This window comes from Coturnix japonica, chromosome 2, assembly GCF_001577835.2.
Source record: "Coturnix japonica isolate 7356 chromosome 2, Coturnix japonica 2.1, whole genome shotgun sequence".
Taxonomy (NCBI): Eukaryota; Metazoa; Chordata; class Aves; order Galliformes; family Phasianidae; genus Coturnix; species Coturnix japonica.
In genome coordinates this window covers 104,496,923-104,515,319 of record NC_029517.1, presented here as the reverse complement: position 1 = coordinate 104,515,319, position 18,397 = coordinate 104,496,923, and the positions used below count along the sequence as shown (strand labels likewise).

The following is an 18,397-nucleotide window of genomic DNA, read 5'->3' as shown; positions in this document are numbered from 1 at the left end:
CTGTCTGTCTTAATTCTGTGAATTCCTATAATGCTGTTACACTGGAGATTACTAAATCCTTTTATTTCATATATTTCTAACTTTGAAAAAGACCATAAAATGTGATTTGAAATGCCTTTAGTTTCATATTGATTAAATTACTATTCAAGCAACCAGGATGGAGGGTGATTTTTTTTCCTTTTCAGAGCTCCAGGGAGACCTCATTGCTACCCTCCAGTATTTGGAGGGAGAGTATAAACAGGAGGGGTATGACTGTTTGCATGGGTTGATTGTGATAGGTCAGGGGGAATGGTTTTAAACTAAGACAGGGGAGGTTTACATTAGATATTAGGAGGAAGGTTTTCACTCAGAGGGAGGTGAAGCACTGGAACAGGTTGCCCAAGGTGGTTGTGGATGCCCCATCCCTGGAGGCATTCAAGGCCAGGCTGGATGTGGCTCTGGGCAGCCTGGTCTGGTGATTGGCGACCCTGCACATAGAAGGGGGATTGAAACTAAATGATCATTAATGGTCCTTTTCAACCCAATCCATTCTATGATTTATTTATAGCTAATGAAATTTCTATTGTAAATAATGAAGTAACTGAATCACTACTTGCCTTTATTCTTGTTTCAGTCTGGCCTGAGTTGAAAACTATTAAGGTTATACCAGAATTTTTGTGTTAAGGGCTTAGTTTGGTAGTTGAAGTAACAAAATAGATTTCGAAGCTTAGAGGTGGTTAGCACTACTGTCATTGAACTGAGTGAGAGCTCCAGCTACTTGGCATGTGTGATCACAAACGTTTTTAGGTACTCTGTTTCAGAAACTTTTAGTGTGATTTACTTTGTGTCAGAAGTAACTTTCACCTTAAGAATAAAAGGATCTAACTAGATTTCTAAGTTCTTGTTTTTTCCTAACTGGGCTACAGATCATAGTTGTAATTTAAAGTTTAAATGCATGATACACTGAAAGAATCCTCCTTGATGCACTGTAGTGATTTTTTGCTTACTTTCCCAGTGAAAACAAAACAAGAGTATTTATAGAAAAAATAAATAGATCATTGATGACAACTGTTCTAACTTTTAGAAGCCCTTAGAGAGGACTTGAAAAATAACTGAAGAATTTTTTTTACTTGATTTCAATTTCTTTTCACTTGAATATGCTGTATTTCCTATATATGTAATCTTTTCAATTTGTAGGGCAAGAAAAACCTACAGAACAGGACAGCAGTGAAACCAAACACCCTGAGACAATTAACAGATATGGAAGCTTGAATTCCTTGGATTCTACTGCTTCGTCAGGAATTGGCAGCTACAGCACACAGATGTCTGGCACTGACAACCCAGAGCAGTTTGAGGTCCTAAAGCAACAAAAGGAAATAATAGAACAAGGAATTGACTTGTGAGTGCCTTTTATCACCCATGGGAGGGTGGATTCTTTTGGAACTATGAAGATTCCTGGGTTTTTCTTCCTTCTCCTCATAGATACTCATCTTGTGTTAGGAAAAAAACTCTGGATGTAACAGCACTTCCTCTGGTGAAAGAGTGCTGAATGGTGTCCCCTTTGGAGCCTGTCAACAGTGTTTTGTGTTAACCTAATTCCTCACAGCTAGAAGATGAGTACTCTGAATGTTTGTTCTTTTTTCTCCAGACCTGCTTGTCTAAAAAGTTTTCTGATTGGTATATAAAGAACATTGAACTCACGTCATCAGTTAAATAGTACCTGTACATGTTACTGGTGCAAATAGTCTCCTCCTAATTAATTATTTTTTTCATAATTTGAACTGTAGGATAATATCATTGCACGTGGATTCTGACATGAATCTTCCATGTGATTTCAGACTTGTCTCTTCATTTCTTCATTGAGGTCACTATAAGCAAAACCAGAAGTTTTCTGTAGTGTAGTACTCAGACTCTGAAAAAAATATGGCTTAGACCTTCAGTGTTTCATTTTCTTTCTGTTGCTTGGTTTCTTGTCTAGTACATTTCCATTCTTATAGGCAACTCAGGGATTTGTAGAGCCATTCACAGAATCGAAGAGCAACAAAGCATAATTATTTCTTTCCAGATAAAGAATTTGCTGATTTTATGTTTTTGTTTTTTTTCCTGGAGATAGCACTTCAAAATGCATTTTATTTATACATGTACATACGTATATATTCATATGTATACACACATATATACAGTTCTGGAATGTGAAATAGACATGGAATTTTAGTTTGTTTTTGTTACATCAGGGAGGAACAGAAACAGAAAATCAGAATAAATAATAGTTCTGCATAGTGGAACCTGCTTGGATGCCATGAGGGCATTTACTAAGAAAGAGGAAGAGGCGGCCATTCACAGGAGTAAAAAGTCATCGTTTGATGAAGTGAATAATCGGGAATAACTTACTCCTTTCTGATACGTAGTTTGATAAAGGGAAAGTACTTATGTGCGGATTTTTGATCTCTCATCCAAAATTTATTTGATCTTCTTTGTTGAAGCATTTATGGTTTTGTGCATATCTAAGAGAGTTAACTCTCATTCCATCCTGATCTTGATTGTACAGGTTCACTAAGAAGCCAAAGAGGGGGATTCAGTATCTGCAAGAGCAAGGAATGCTTGGCACTACCCCTGAAGATATCGCTCAGTTCTTGCACCAGGAGGAGAGATTAGATTCAGTAAGAGAACTGTTTTCCTGATGTTTCTTCTTGGTTATGCTGATGTTTTGATATTAATTGCCATATGAGTGTTTTAAAGTGTATAATGTGCTTGTGCAATAGAGAGGGTAACTTCTGTCTTTGGAAATTTGGGAAGTCATTGTGTTAGTAATGCATTATGAAAGAGTTGTTCCCTATCCTATAAACATCCTACAGTTCAGTGGAGTGTAAAAAAGACAGACATACTCGAGCTGATTCAAGACTTGCTATTGTTCCTAGGCCTGTATTTTAGTTAACAGTATTTATTGAGTCCAGAAAGGGACTGCCGGAATTAACTGCGCTTTATAGAGAGCTTAAAAATAATGTGGCACGGACAATGTGAAAAGCACATTTGCTGCCTCCCAGTGGAAAGTTACTTAGTCTAGATGCTGTGTTTGATTTGATTTACTGCTAGGGAGCTGTTGCTGAATTGGGATCGTCCTGTGGTATCTGGCAGAAGAGGATGGGAATATCTTACGTTGGTATTGTCGCAAATGACAAGGCTTTCTTAAACATCAGGCAGCACCACTGTGCTTAATAGCCAACCAGTTGTTTCCTAAGGAAAGGTGTGCATATACCCATGATTGCAGCTCTGGCTTCAGTGACAAATTTCAGTTGTGGAATTTAGAATCAGCCATCAAAAATTGTTAGCCTCGCTCACATATGCAGACATATTTATCTGAATGCAAAGTATTATTCATAGATGCCTTTCTCTGAATCCAGGGTAGCACTGATAGTGACACTGACAGTCACCAGGGGGATGTATTAGAGCATGCCTAACTTATATTTGGGTTTTTTGAAAATCTGTACTGTAGTAGGAATCAAGTTTCTGTTAGTAAACCTTTCATTCCTGGCTATAAAGAGCAGAGAAAGAACAGTCACTGGTAATACTGTCTTTTGAATACGTGGTCTTTGTCTAATAGAACAAAATAGTACCTGAGTCAAATCAGAGAAGTAGAATAGGAGGTATATAGAGCACGTAAGATAGCATTAGAATATCTAGGCAAAATGCTTTAGAGAGTAGAGGAGAAGCAGCAGTGTGTGTCTGAGCTACATTCGGGCCTTTCTTTTTGTGTAATATATTGGCAGAGTGAGTCTGTTGCTCTTATTCTGCCTACCTCTCTTCCCTCCCTCCTCCCTCCTCCTCCAGTATAAATGTGCTAGTTTGTATTTCTCTTATTTTAGACTCAGGTTGGGGAGTTCCTGGGAGACAATGATAAATTCAACAAAGAAGTCATGTATGCATACGTAGACCAACACGACTTCTCAGGAAAGGATTTTGTTTCAGCTCTGCGTCTGTTTCTAGAGGGATTTCGCCTTCCAGGAGAGGCTCAAAAAATTGATCGGCTAATGGAGAAATTTGCTGCTAGATATTTAGAATGTAACCAAGGGTAAGCCATTCTTTATCTCCTGAACTATGGAAAGTTGAATAATAAGTTAAAGTTCCTAATACGTTCAATTTGCTGTTATTTTTCTTCTTTCTCAACTTAGGCAAACTCTTTTTGCTAGTGCAGACACTGCATATGTCTTGGCTTACTCAATTATCATGTTGACAACAGATCTTCACAGTCCACAGGTATGTTGCTATGGAAGTATTTTTATCATCTGTAGACATTTCAGCCCTTCTGACAGTGTAGTTGTAAAAAAAAAAAGTTCAGTTTAGTCACAGAAAGGCTTGGGTTGGAAGGAACCTCCAGGATCATCTAATTCTAATTTCCCTGTCACAGGCAGGATTGCCAGCCACTAGATCAAATACTAGATCAGATTGCACAGGGCCTCCATCTAAACTGGCCTTAAACACCTCCAGGGATGGGACATCCACAACCTCTCTGGGATACCAGCTTCCTCTTGGATGTATAGCCACTGACCATTAACCTTCTGATTACAGCTTTCCAACCACTTCCTTATCGACCAAATTTTATCCTTCATATCTCTCATATTTAGAGATGGGGATGCTAGTATACACATAAAACAGGGTAGCTAAGGTTTGTGCCATTCTCTTCCATGGATATGAAGATTTTGAAGTTGCTTTTGGTTAGCCCTTTCTGTTTTGGTATTGTTTCCTTACATTGTGTTGGACATAACACTGAAAGTAGTAATTTACCATCTCAGAGAGAACTTGTGTAATTACTTACCCACTGATTTTAGCACAAATCTAATTTCAGACAGTTATGACATAGCCTTATTTTAGTAAAGAAAAGCTCACTTCCACACTGCATAATATTTGAAACTTTAGTAATTAGCCATTATTATTTTAAAAAACAAATAAAAATCTGCCAAAAGCATTGAATTCTGGGGTTATGTTTAGGACAAATGGTCTGGTCTGTATGAAAAACAAAAAAGTATTTGTTGGAAATATATGGCTAATGTATCTGCAGATCCTACTTGAATATTCATCAGTGTTATTGTGCCTATATGTCCATGCACGATGATGTAGATTTCATAGGAAAATCTTGCATATGTTGGATACTTAATAATTTCTCTTGAATCCGTAGGTTCGTGGTAACATTCTATCAACATGCTTCTTGTTCATATTAATTAATTAATTAACTAATTATATTAATATATTAATTCTTTCTGATTTTCAGGTTAAGAATAAAATGACAAAAGAACAATATATTAAAATGAATAGAGGGATCAATGACAGTAAAGATCTCCCTGAAGAATATCTGTCTGCTATCTATAATGAAATAGCTGGAAAGAAGATTTCAATGAAAGAAACAAAAGAATTAACAATACCTACAAAATCCAGTAAGCAAAGTAAGTGACTGCATTTAGCATTGGCTTTTCAGTGTCCTGTAACTATATCTCCTATTTAAAATGAGAGAGCAATGGAATCAGTATGATTTATATAACTCAGTAATAGACTTACATAACTCATGTCATGTTCTTTTACTTGACATAAATGCATGCTGCTATCTTCAAATGTGTGTTAAATGCAACTGTTTATTTTCACTTCCCTGTGTTACTGAATTTCTGGGTTTTAGTGCGTTTTGTGTGCTGAATTCATGTGGGTTTTGTTGCTGACCATCAACAGGGGGAGATACATATGCGGGCTTCATGAAAGGAGTATTGTCAATAGGTATGGTGCAGAACAAACGCAGTAGTAATACCTTCTGATTTTGGGCTAAGCATTGTGCTGGTTTTTTATTGTTATTTTTTTTTCCTGCAATAAGCAGACTTCTTCAAAAAGTTTTTTCATTATTTCATATTCAAGGCCCTAGATGCTTTTCACATTATCTTTCCTTCTATCTAATATCAGAATGACTTCCTTGTGGTTTACACCATATGAAAATGCAGAAGTTACTCATTCTAGTTGTTAGACAGAGACTATTCAGAGAGATTGTTTTATTCCTAATGTAGCCAAATTTGTATATGCTTAAGCAGAAGTCCTAGGTTAGTCTTTTGAACAGATTGCTTGCAGGAAATTTTATCTGGAAATAACACCCATCCAATTTTCAACAATCACTCAGTTAATTTTTTATTATAATTTTTAAAAAGCTGCATGTATTAGGCTTCAGTTTGCTTTTCTTGTTAAGATGGGCATTCCACTACTGAAATGAAAAGTTGAAAAAGTAGTTCTCTGAGAAGAAGATGTCCCTGTACTTGTGTGGTTTGCTGTGGTGATGGCTTGCTATGAAACTTCCATACATTATGAAGTTAGCTTAGTGGATATGATTTTTATGTTGTCAGTTGAGGTGATAGAGAAGGAATGTTTTTTTATGCAAATACAGTCAAAATTAGGTTACACTTCACACATAAACTTGTCTTAAATTATGTCAATATTCTGCCTTGCTGATGCATTAACTTAATGACACTTTTCATGGGTGGACAGGACAAGGGGGAATGGTTTTAAACTAAGACAGGAAGGTTAAGGTTAGATATTAGGAGGAAGGTTTTCACACAGAGGATGGTGTCACACTGGAAAAAGTTGCCCAAGGAGGTTGTGGATGCCCCATCCCTGGAGGCATTCAAGGCCAGGCTGGATGTCGCTCTGGGCAGCCTGGTCTGGTGGTTGGCAACCCTGCACATAGCAGGGTCATTGTAGTCCTTTTCGACCCAGGACACGATTCTGTGATTCTGTGGTAACTTTGGAGAATAACAAGAATACCAAAAAACCCACCCAAATTGAAGTATGGAATTTGATGGATAGTTTCTAAAATTCTGTTACTGCTGAAGATGCCCCTGCTATAGATGTACGAATGTAAAAAGAGGAAAAAAATGTGCTTGCAGGTGTTGCCAGTGAAAAGCAGAGAAGGCTCCTGTATAATCTGGAGATGGAACAAATGGCTAAAACTGCTAAAGCTCTAATGGAGGCAGTAAGCCATGCAAAGGCTCCTTTTACTAGTGCCACTCATCTGGAGCATGTGAGACCCATGTTTAAGGTGAGCTACATTTTTAGATACTTTATGTAAATATCGTAGTTTCTTCTTCATACAAAAAGCTGACAGACAGAATTTGCTGAAAATACTGAGGTATGTATCTGCTGTGTTTTGATTCTTTTCTAAGTTATTTAACATGTAAAGGAAAGAACTGACTTTGAGTTCTTCTAATGCAGTTCTGTTTACACTGGGATTTGAGGATTTTGTGTGCCTTGATACAGTGGAGAAATTAGGAGGGGTGTTGAGGGAAACAGAAGTGTGAAGAGTAGTTAAGAACTTGAAATAATGGAATTTTTTATTTCATGTATGGAGATGTAGTCCAAACAATCTCAGACTATCCCAGTCCATAGTTTCAGTCCCTCCTGATGTTCTCTGTTTCAAATGAGTATTTCAGAGGGATTTAAGTGGTTGTCTAGTTTGGTTGCAGGTATCTAGACCTGTATTAAACTTGGATGGTTTTTATTTGTTTGCTTTTACAACTTGTATTATTCTAAACAGCATTCCTTATCATTGTGTAGATGCAAAGTTATCTGCAACCCAAATTGCTTTTCCCATACCAGTGACTCAGTTTTGTAGTTAGAAAATATGCTCAATAGCTTACTGTGTCGAAGAATGCTAGTGGATATAATTTTGGGCCACTAATTCATTTTGGTAAACTGATGCTGAAAGAGATTGTTGTGCTCCTTCTGTGTGCACTCATTAGCTGCCCTTGTCCCAGGTGCTCGTATGACCCCTTTGTGAACTGCTACAGGGAGTTAAATTCTCAGAAGACTATCCTGAAAAGAGACAAATAGTTCCCTGATGCAGTGTGCTATGGGGTCAAATTAACCTTTAGGCCCTGGTTAGGGAGGGAATGAGGATGTAGCTGTGGAACTGCTGTCTGTGAGGCAAAATTCTGAGTTGTTTATCACCAGTATTAATAATTGGTAAGTAGGTCATTACTCCATAATCACCAGTATTGATAATTGGTAAGTAGGTCATTACTCCATACAGAATAATGCCAAATGAAGCCCTTGATTAAGATCTAGTTTCAGACATGACTTAGCAGAGATGTACTGTATGCTATTTCTCTCTACTGTCTTCTTAAAGGCTGACATGAAATAACTTGCATGCATGCATGTAAAAAAGCCATAGATTTTTTGTTTCCCATTTGCACTACCAGCCTTCCTGGTCTGACATCTCTAAACTTTTATATGTGAGAAGTTCGTTTGTAAAATCCCTATTTTTTTTTTTTTATTTTTTTTTTTTTCAAAGAGCAAAATATAAACCATCTGGGAAGCACCCTGAATATCTTCTGTGAAGTTACTAAGAGAAAATTTCTTGTCATCAGCTAATTAAAGAACTGATGACAATGCTGTATCTATAGGAGAGAGATGTCTTGCCAAACATGAGGTATAGAAGTTAGTAGTGCTTAATCTCCTGTGGTTTTTTTAGACTTTATTATTTATATTTCAGCAAACATTCTGAATTTCTGGTTATCTCCTTCACCCATTGATGGTACAGTAAAGCTTATCACATCTGCATAGGTGCCGAATTGTTTAAATCAGAACAGTAGGACACTTTATGCAACCATCTAAGCACTCCAAAATGGAAAGTATGTTTAAGTGATGAATTTTCACCTTTCATGACAAAAGACTGCTATAAATGTCAGCATAAATGTAGTTATAAAGCATAACATAATGATCTCTAGATGGTTCATAACATAGGAAAGTATTTCAGTTTTGCAATATTTCACACTGGTTCTGGTTGCATTAATGAAAATTCAAATAAAAGGAAGTGAGGAAAAAAGAAGAAAAAGTCATACTGCACTTCTGCAGTGTGCAGTAGGGAATTATGTCCTGAATCAGGGAGCTCATATGAATTTTTTAACAATCTCCCAGGGGTGTGTTTTGATGTGTGCAAGTTTTAAGCAGTTTATCAAGGTAATGCTCTTGGAATTACCAGCTCAAATGAAACCAGAACTCTGTGATGAATCATTTTCACTTGAAATTGTGTGAAGTCTGTTGCTGCCTGCTGTGGCCGTTGATTCTGTCTTGCATCTGCAGTGTCTTGGGGTAATTATTGCTAAAATTATTCTTGATACCCCATGGTTTCCTGTTCATAACCACATGTAGTTAAGTCAGAATCCTTTGCATCCTCAGATCCCTTTTTCTTCATGTCTGAGAGGGAACTTAAGCCACAAGGACAAAAGCATGTGGATTCTCCTGCCATAGCACCTAAGCTGAGCATAGTATACTTACAATCCCACACAAGGCATGAGGAAACAGTGGGCTTGTATACAGCCTTTTACTGTCTTAGAGTAATTGTAGCTGAATTAATAAAATACATTGTCTTATGCACTACTTTTTAAACTTCTCTTTAAACCAGGACAAATGTGACTTACTGAATTACATAGCTTTCTTTGCAATGAAACATACTGTATTCTGAAGAGCTGAACATACCTGCTCTTGTCATAATTATTGGCTCTACTTTTATTCCTTGTTCCGTGAAGTATTCATGTAGAACACATAGGTTGTCTAGGGAGTACCAGAACTGTAATAGACATTTAATTGACGTAACTTTGGGGATAGGTTTTTTTAATCTATCTGAAGTTGACTTTTTTTGTTGGTCGCTATGACAAAGTGCTTCTCTGTGGGAATGCTTGTCTGTATTACTTCTATTTTTTGTCCTCTGGTTTCTCTCATAACTTCTTCCGTTTTACAGAAGGCAACTTCAAGGTTTATTACGACATGAGGACTGAATTTAAGCTTCAGCAAGGTGTTGAAAATGTAACATTTATTCTCTTCAAATACTAGAAGTTGTTAATGTTGCGTTTATTTTGCATATGTTCCAGTTGGCATGGACACCTTTCCTAGCTGCATTCAGTGTGGGGCTACAGGACTGTGATGACACAGAAGTTGCATCTCTTTGTTTGGAGGGTATACGGTGTGCTATCAGGATTGCTTGCATTTTCAATATACAGGTAAAATAATAAACATTAAAATTAAGCTAGAGACAATACTCTAAGTAGCAGCATAGTGTTAGTATTATTCTAAAAGCCCTTGTTGCTGAAGCTACACACTGTTGATTCCTAGAGGCTGCTCACTTCTGCATTTACAACAGTCTTACACCAGCTGATCTTTAAGGGTTCCTTCCAACAGAAATCTTTCTATTGTATTTGACTGAGAGTGTTTTAAATAAAGTAACATATTTCCTTTTGTTCTGTGGTAAATGCTGTCATGGTGGACTGTATTTTTGTTTCCCCATAAGTACTTTCCATCAAAGTACTTTTTGTCCAGCTTATTTTTTAGTGTATGTGATATTATGTAAAGTGCATCTCTCTAGGCTGTTCCATAAGTAAAATAATATTTCTGTGAACTGTGTTTGGAATACTGTTCTCAAATACAGAGACATAATACTAAATTGAGACTTAAATAATTGGGTACTATTTTAACCTTAACAACAATGAAAATATTTTTCCTGACATAAATGCATAAAAATGTATTTTGCATTAAGTGCCTTGCCGAGAGTTCCAGACTTTTTGTCTCTAGAGGACAGTAATTCTGATTAAATGTGAGGCTTGTTGCTTGGTTTTGGTTTTTGCTTTTCATTTTAAAATCATAGGTAGTAAACATACTAAATGACAGACTAGTATGCCATAAGCGCACTGTACGGATAAATGAAGACAGGTGTAATCCAAATTAATGTATTATTTCTTGTTTACAATTAAAAACCAAAACAGTTTCCCCCCCCCCCCCCAAAAAAAGGGGGGAAATTATATGACTAACTTAAATCTGAACTGTTGAATGTGATATGAACTCTGTTACCTCTCTTCTTTCACTCTGATACAGTAAATTAGTAAACTTTCTAGAACTAATGTGGTAAGGCACATTAGGAGTTCTCATACAGCTACTTGGTCTAGTGGTTGGTGACCCAGCACATAACAGGGGGGTTGAAACTAGATGATCATTGAGGTCCTTTTCAACCCAGGCCATTCTGTGATTCTATGATTTCTCCCTGTCTTTTCATTTTTCTTCTTTATTATCCTGAACTGAACAGATGTAAATTTGATTAACAGAGCCTTCCTTGAAGCCTACAGCTGTGCAAAGAAATTCACCTTTCTGTTATTTTTGTTTCTAAATTGCAAACATGGAACTGCTGCATATATTGGTTTCAGCAGCTGCAGAGGTTCACTCCCTGTCCTACTGTGGTCTGTCCTTACTGGGGACAGCAAGCACATATTTGCTTCAAGATCCCAGTGTTCCAAGAACATAGCAGAAGCAGTTGTACCTTTCCATTGGTTTGTTACAAACCTCACTGAACTAGAGGTGTTTCCAAAGAAACACTTCTCATTTGCTGGAACTTAATGTTTTCTGTTTATTTCAACTCAGAACTGATGTTCCTTTCTAGTTTTCTGTGGGAATTCTGTTTTGTTGTTACTGTTCAAAGAAGTACTGGTTTGTTGATGACTTCAGTAGGGTACCTTACACAGGGTCCTGTTGTGGTAAAAACGTTGTCTGACTTCAGGTGCCAGAGAGTTGTGGTGGTTTGAAGGAGTCTGGCAGATCTGTGCTTCTGCTAACTTAAGGATCCTTACTGTTGGAAGCAGATTTTTCTTGTGCCCTTGATTGATGCTGGTGAATAAACATACAGAAGTTTAGATCAGTCTCACAACAGTTAATCATTACTTCACATGCCCAGAGAGGCAATGAAGGGAGCCAGACACTTAGTTTTAATTGTGTAAGCACACAATAGAGTTTAAGCTGTGTGTGCTCACCTCTGACCACAGTAAAACCTCTCTAAAGGTTCTGTTTTCATTACTTGTACTGTTAACCTCAACCTGCCACATTCTGGATTTTTTTCCTTAAGCAGTTGGAACAAGATGTGCATATAAAGGATATGTGCAGTTCACTTAACTCATCTGTTTTAATTTCTGTTTGATAGATGTGTGGCTTAGTTTTTCTCTTTGAATTTGATGGCTTAGAAAAAGGATCAGAAAAGGAAGGGATATGTGTGTGGAACAGAGTAGGAAGGTAGAGGTAAAAATACATCCCTTTTTCAGAAGATAGTTTGTAGACTCCAGAACTTATTCACTTACTACCACGCAGCTTACACCTTTGGTGTGTATAGCACCAATTCTGCAGATGCTTTTTAGTCTCTGTTGCAAAAAAAAATAATAATAAATAAATAAAAATTGTAAAAGTTGGGAGAATCTGTTAAGGCAGCGTTTTGAGAAAAGGTCCAGGCGCAGCGAAAGAATCACAGAATTATCAAGGTTGGAAAAGACCTAGAAGACCTTCCAGTCCAACCATTACCAATACTTCCCAGCTAAATCATATCCCTCAACACAACATCCAAACGTTTCTTGAACACCCCCACGGTCGGTGACTCCACCACCTCCCTGGGCAGTGCATTCCAGTGCCTCACCACCCTTTCCGAAAAGTAATATGTCCTGATGTCCAGCCTGAATCTCCCCTGGCGCAGCTTGAAACCATTCCCTCTAGTTCTATCATGTCTACACGAGAGAAAAGGCCAACCCCCAGCTCACTACAACCTCCCTTCAGGAAGTTATAGAGAGCTATAAGGTCTCCCCTGAGCCTCCTCTTCTCCAGGCTGAACAATCCTAGCTCCCTCAGTCGGCCTGTGCTCCAGGCCCCTCACCAGCTTCGTAGCCCTCCTCTGAACACATTCCAGGGCCTCAAATGCTAAAAGCTTAGCTATGAAGCTGTGTTTCTTCTGAAACAGCATCCTGCTTTGNNNNGAAGGGGGGGGGAGGGGAAATTGACCCTGAAACAAACAGACTTAGAAAGCTAATAACCTTAGTGTCCCTCATGTTCTGTGCTGTCACGCATGGTACTTGAGTGCTCCTGAGTAGAGGGATCCTGACTTTATCCTGTAGCTTACTACAGAAGAGTTGGTGAGACTTCTGTTCTGTAAAATGCAGTATTAAAAAAAAGAGAAGGGTAAATTTTATAGTTGTTAAAGTTACGTATTGTGCTAAAAACAGGAAACTGAGAAAATGCAAAGCAAATCTTTTTTCTCTCCTTTGTAGCTTGAAAGAGATGCCTATGTCCAAGCATTAGCAAGATTTACATTACTTACAGTGAGTTCTGGGATTACTGAAATGAAGCAGAAGAATATTGACACAATTAAAACTCTCATCACAGTGGCTCATACAGATGGAAACTATTTAGGAAATTCCTGGCATGAGGTACCAAAGTTAATGTTTTTGAGCTGTAAGAATGCTTACTGAGTTTGGATGTACTTGTGTGCTCAATTGTGCATAAATACAGTGTTCTATGGTAAAGTGTCACATATATATTTTCACACATACATTACATAGAATCGCTTATTCTGCAGCCAGCTGAAGTAGCAAAACATGTCCAACTCTGAGAGAAAATTGCAAGAGACTAATGCTGTAATATTCAAATTACTTATCATTTTTATCTTGAGGAGCAAGAATACTTGCCTGACCTTGAACACTTGGAGAAAAAAAAAAGATCAATTTATAAATATCTGCCTTCAGGTTTTTGTTTTTGCTATTTTAAACTACTTTTTGTTGCTAACTAATTCCTTTTCTCTCTGTACTAGATTCTGAAATGCATCAGTCAACTTGAACTGGCACAGCTAATAGGAACTGGAGTTAAACCTCGTTACATCTCAGGGACAGTGCGTGGCAGGGAAGGTTCTTTTACAGGAACAAAAGATCAGGCACCTGATGAATTTGTGGGGCTAGGGCTGGGTAAGTAATGCAGATACTAAGTTATTTCATATGCAGGCACACATCAGTTTGCACCTTGCTTTCATTATTGGCAACTGTCAGATTCAGAGATCTGCTTGTGAGTGGTCATTCTGGAATGATGTCTACATGTGTATCTTGTGCTTTGAGTAGACATCTCTGGAATATTTGTTTTGCTCTGTGAACTATTATCACTGGGATGGGAAAGTAGGAAATGTAAGGAAATTATACTTTATTTCTCTTTAAAATAAAGCTGATCAAGTAAGAATGCATTGCTGATAGTATGACCAGATTAAATAGTAATCCAGAGTTAGCACACTAAGTATTGTACCATGTATGAGTAAGGTTGTAGAGTATGGAAATACTGAGGCTGTATACCTCCATTAGACTGTTAGGAATGTTCATTTTCAAGATGTTGCTGGTTATCTCCTGCTTTGTGAGTGACTTTATCTACAGTCCATAAAAACCTTTGTTTTCCCTCAAGCTTTCTGGTTCTTGCAGTGTTCTTTCAGAATAGTAATGATTGTTTTACTAGTTAACCTGACTTTAGCCCTCAGCTCATCCTCGTTATCCAGCTTTGTGTCTTCTTCCTGCAGTTATTAAACTCTGCAGTCAGTCCTTTTCTTTCCACCGTGCTCTGCCTTGGCCTGCCTCACCTTGCCAAGATTTTCTGAAGGGAAACCTTATCCCTGGAAATCACTGCATCTGCCAACATCTTGTTTACTGTGCTCTCTGCCCTCATCATTAGTATCCTGCGCTTCGGTGTTCCCTAATGACCTATCCAGCTTTGCTTTTTCCAAGTACTGAGAGTATATCTACAGTGATAGGCTCTTAAAAAATTTTAAGTCATAACAGCTCAAGAATGTAAACTGTAGTCAGGTGTCTCTAAATCATACTTGCTTGTCATTGGTGTAGATGTAGCTCATAAACATTTTTTTTTCCTTCTGTCAACTATATTTCTAAGAAACATAATGTATGCCCAAATACATAAAAATGTTTCTGCCCAAATTGAATTTCTGGGATGCTTGTTACTGCACACATATGGAAATTTAACTATTTTCTCTTAATAATATGATTTTAATCTTACTGGAAGATGTTCAGCTCACTGGAATTTAGTTTTAATATGCTGAGAGACTCTTCTGACAGGGCCCCATTCTTGACTTTTCTGTGTTTTTTTTCCACTCTTCTTGGCAAATTGTGTAGCAGACATTTTTTTTTCTGTGGTGACTTTTGGAAATGCAGCTTTCTAGCCATCTATCCATATACCTATATTCTTTGAAGAACCCGTAATGTATATGCCCATGTATATAGCCGTACACTTTCCAGGGAAGTAAGTGAAGCTGCAGCCTGATGTCACATAAGGCTCATTTTTCAAACTAGTGTCCAAAAAATTTCTGTTTGCAAAGTTGTAAGACAAAAGTGAGTAAGCTGTAGCCTAAGTGTGGCTTTTAGGTAACTGAAAGTCCTCCTTGGGCAATGTGAACTTAAGGAATTGATTTTTCTTAAGGCAAAATTATGTAAGTGACTATGTTTCCTTGTAAAAGATCTCATAAATGTTGGAATAGAAATGCATATTTTAAAAATAATAATAATAATTAATCAGCTGCCTGTGGAGGCTTTACAGCATTGATCATAAATCCTGTGGTCATAACAAGTTCTTGTGTAAACTGACAGAATTGGTTGGGATTGTTTGAGTTTGGAGTACCTTTCCCAGTTCACCTCACACACAGAGCAGTATATTTCTTAGCTGATACGTTACCTGTATTCAAACCAGTACAGCTTGGCAGTTGATCTGTATACTTAGAATAAAAGTTTTAATCAACTCCAGCAGTATTACTAGTTGTTGAAATACTAGTAGGAGGTTGTGTATATGTGTGCCTGCAGTAAAGTTATTCAGAGTCCTAGAAAAGTTCTTCAATTGGGCCTATTTAGCTGGATCTGATGGCCATCATCGCAAGCCTCCAGCTGCAGAGCACAGCAAGATTGAATGGCAGGCTTTGGGGAAGCAGTCTGAAATGTAAAAATTTTTCTGTCCCTGAAAAGCTGAAAACAGAGTCACTGCTCTTTGAATCTTCTGTTCTCCCTTATCCAACTGATAGGCTGGTTAAGAGAAAAAGTTTGCATATAGTGTAGGTAGAATTACCCAGTGTGATTATAAGATTGTTGGTTTGTTTGTTTTTTCCTGATATTGGGGAGAATAGAAGTTACAGGAAACTTGATATACTTACTTGCTGAAGATAGCATTTTAATATGAGCTTTTGTTGTTTACAGTTTGTGTCTTCCAGAGTGGTATCTTTTTTTCCTCACTGTTGTTAGGTGATAATTTTGCTGTACTTGAGATATACCTGTGAGATGGAGTTTTAATGGGAGTTCGTCTCTATGAATGATTTACTTGCTGCTAATAGAGTGAGAAATGTTCAGCTTTCCATATGTGCAGTATTCTCTGTTCTAGTTTGTTTCTTTTCAGTAGCAGAACAACCAAGGATCCATTTAAAGATGGATAGAAAAAGGTGGTTCTTGTGTTTTTTATTCTTTTTTTGTGCTTGTATTCATCTAAAGGTTCAAAGTGTGGACTGTTTAATGTGACTAATGAACTTCTATATGGATAGAGAATCTTAGGAGAATTATGCAGCAGTTGACTGGGATGCCTACTCTTGCATGGGAAAGCAGTTATATACTTATTGTAAATTAAAAATAATAACACTGTGGTGACGTGACTTCTCTTTCTTCCCTGCCATTTCTGTGTTGCCTGTCATCCACTTTCACATCTTGTTTACTGGAGTTGGTGGAAACGTGGATTGGAAGCAGATAGCAAGTATTCAAGAGTCCATTGGTGAAACTAGCTCCCAAAGCGTTGTCGTTGCTGTAGACAGGTACTGTATTACATTTATTCTTCCCATCTCAGGGTTCCTTTTTTTTAAAAATAATACTTGAATTCAGTAGTCAGATAATGGAAGTTATTAATTTACTATAGGTTTCCCATGGAAGGTGCTACAAAGATATTACCATGTGGGGGTGCTTTGGGGTTTTGCACATTTTTCTTAAAAAGAGCAGGTTTTTTTGTTAGTTTTTGCAAGAAGGAATAAAGATCAGGCAAAAAGTCTGTTTTGCTGATGTAAAATTATTACTGGGCATTTGCAGAATGGAGACTGCTGTACTGCCTGGTGAATTTTGATTTGCTATACGCAGTAATAAATAGCAAATCTTATTTTGCCTTCGTACAGGGAGCATTATTGATAGATAGATCCCCTTCCTCTTAAATGTGGTTACCGATTTCTTGCTTTTCTTCTGAGTGTGTAGGTGCTGTCCGTTACTATCAGCACTGTTATTTCAGTGTTGCTTCTGTGAATCATATTTATATTAACTGTTTTGATGAGACATATTGTACATCATCAAAACTCCTTGTTTACTGATCTGACTGAGCTCTTAATGGATCTGTCTATCTCAGTGTATGAGAAATCAGAAAGTATCATTTTCTAAATGGTTGTCAAAATTGACAACCCTGTAACGATGCGGTGTTCTGAAGGCTTACAGGCTTTCTGTGATTGAGTATAGCAGCAAGATCGATGTCAGTTCAGTGAAAGTTGCCTTGCAGTAAAATCACATTGAGCTACCTGGAGGGGCTTAATGTCAAACGCGCAATAGCTCTGTAGGTTTGCAGTGTTTCTCCCCACTTCATAAATGAAAAGCGTTTCAAGTATCTATTTGTCATGGCAAGTAGGAATCATGCAGTCTGGAGAAGGCTGTCTTATCCATTTGAAGGAGGCCTGCATAGTTTATAAAGATGCTGATGTTATTCATCTGTCAGCGTCAGGGAGCAGATAGAATTAGAAACAGCGTTCATTGCCATGTCTCCATGTATTGTGTAGAGCAGTTTTTAAATATTAGAAGTAATTGAAATATTCCTGCTTTTATTTTCTCAGCTCAGTCTTTTATCACAGTTTTTAATATGGAATAAATAATATTGGGTGGGTTATAAAGGCTTGAGTACATGGTTAATAGATATTCTTTTTAAGACATTGTAATAACATCTTAATCTTTACTCTGCAGAATATTTACAGGATCTACAAGATTGGATGGAAATGCTATTGGTAGGTTTTATATTTCATGTTTTATATATATATATGTATATTTTTTTTTGTGTGTGTGTGTGATAGACTTTGGATTAATGCTATATTAATATCTGTGGTCATTTAACAGTGGATTTTGTTCGTTGGCTTTGTGCTGTATCTATGGATGAACTGCTGTCTGCTACTCACCCTCGAATGTTCAGCCTGCAGAAGATAGTAGAGATTTCTTACTACAACATGGGTCGGATTAGGCTACAGTGGTCTAGAATCTGGGAAGTTATTGGAGATCATTTTAATAAGGTATCTGTGTAATTGGTATGCTGCTTGATTTATTAATACAAATTGTATTTAGAGATTTGCTGGAAACATTCTCATCTGAATTAGATTGATTTTCTGTCATTCTCTGTAAGTAGTTTAAAACATCAAAAAATGTAAAGCTTGAAAAATGTATAAGGCAAAAGTTCACAGTATAATAAATGCAAATCAGGGGCACACACATCAAGTTTTTTATCATAATCTGAGTCTTGAACTAGCTTCTTTTAGTTGCATGTTCTACGTGCTTGGGTGTTT

At 37.3% G+C, this 18,397-nt stretch overlaps 1 protein-coding gene across 1 annotated transcript in view; it reads left to right on the top strand.

Moving 5' to 3' along the window:
• Nucleotides 1–18,397, top strand: part of ARFGEF1 (ADP ribosylation factor guanine nucleotide exchange factor 1) — a 79,875-nt gene that overhangs the window by 47,153 nt on the left and 14,325 nt on the right. The window contains exons 14-25 of the mRNA XM_015855673.2: nucleotides 1,177–1,378; nucleotides 2,528–2,639; nucleotides 3,843–4,048; nucleotides 4,149–4,233; nucleotides 5,246–5,417; nucleotides 6,891–7,042; nucleotides 9,873–10,001; nucleotides 13,071–13,229; nucleotides 13,610–13,760; nucleotides 16,540–16,630; nucleotides 17,808–17,848; nucleotides 17,958–18,127. Of these exons, the coding sequence (XP_015711159.1) occupies nucleotides 1,177–1,378; nucleotides 2,528–2,639; nucleotides 3,843–4,048; nucleotides 4,149–4,233; nucleotides 5,246–5,417; nucleotides 6,891–7,042; nucleotides 9,873–10,001; nucleotides 13,071–13,229; nucleotides 13,610–13,760; nucleotides 16,540–16,630; nucleotides 17,808–17,848; nucleotides 17,958–18,127 (1,670 nt within the window). The remainder of the gene's footprint in view (nucleotides 1–1,176; nucleotides 1,379–2,527; nucleotides 2,640–3,842; nucleotides 4,049–4,148; nucleotides 4,234–5,245; nucleotides 5,418–6,890; nucleotides 7,043–9,872; nucleotides 10,002–13,070; nucleotides 13,230–13,609; nucleotides 13,761–16,539; nucleotides 16,631–17,807; nucleotides 17,849–17,957; nucleotides 18,128–18,397) is intronic.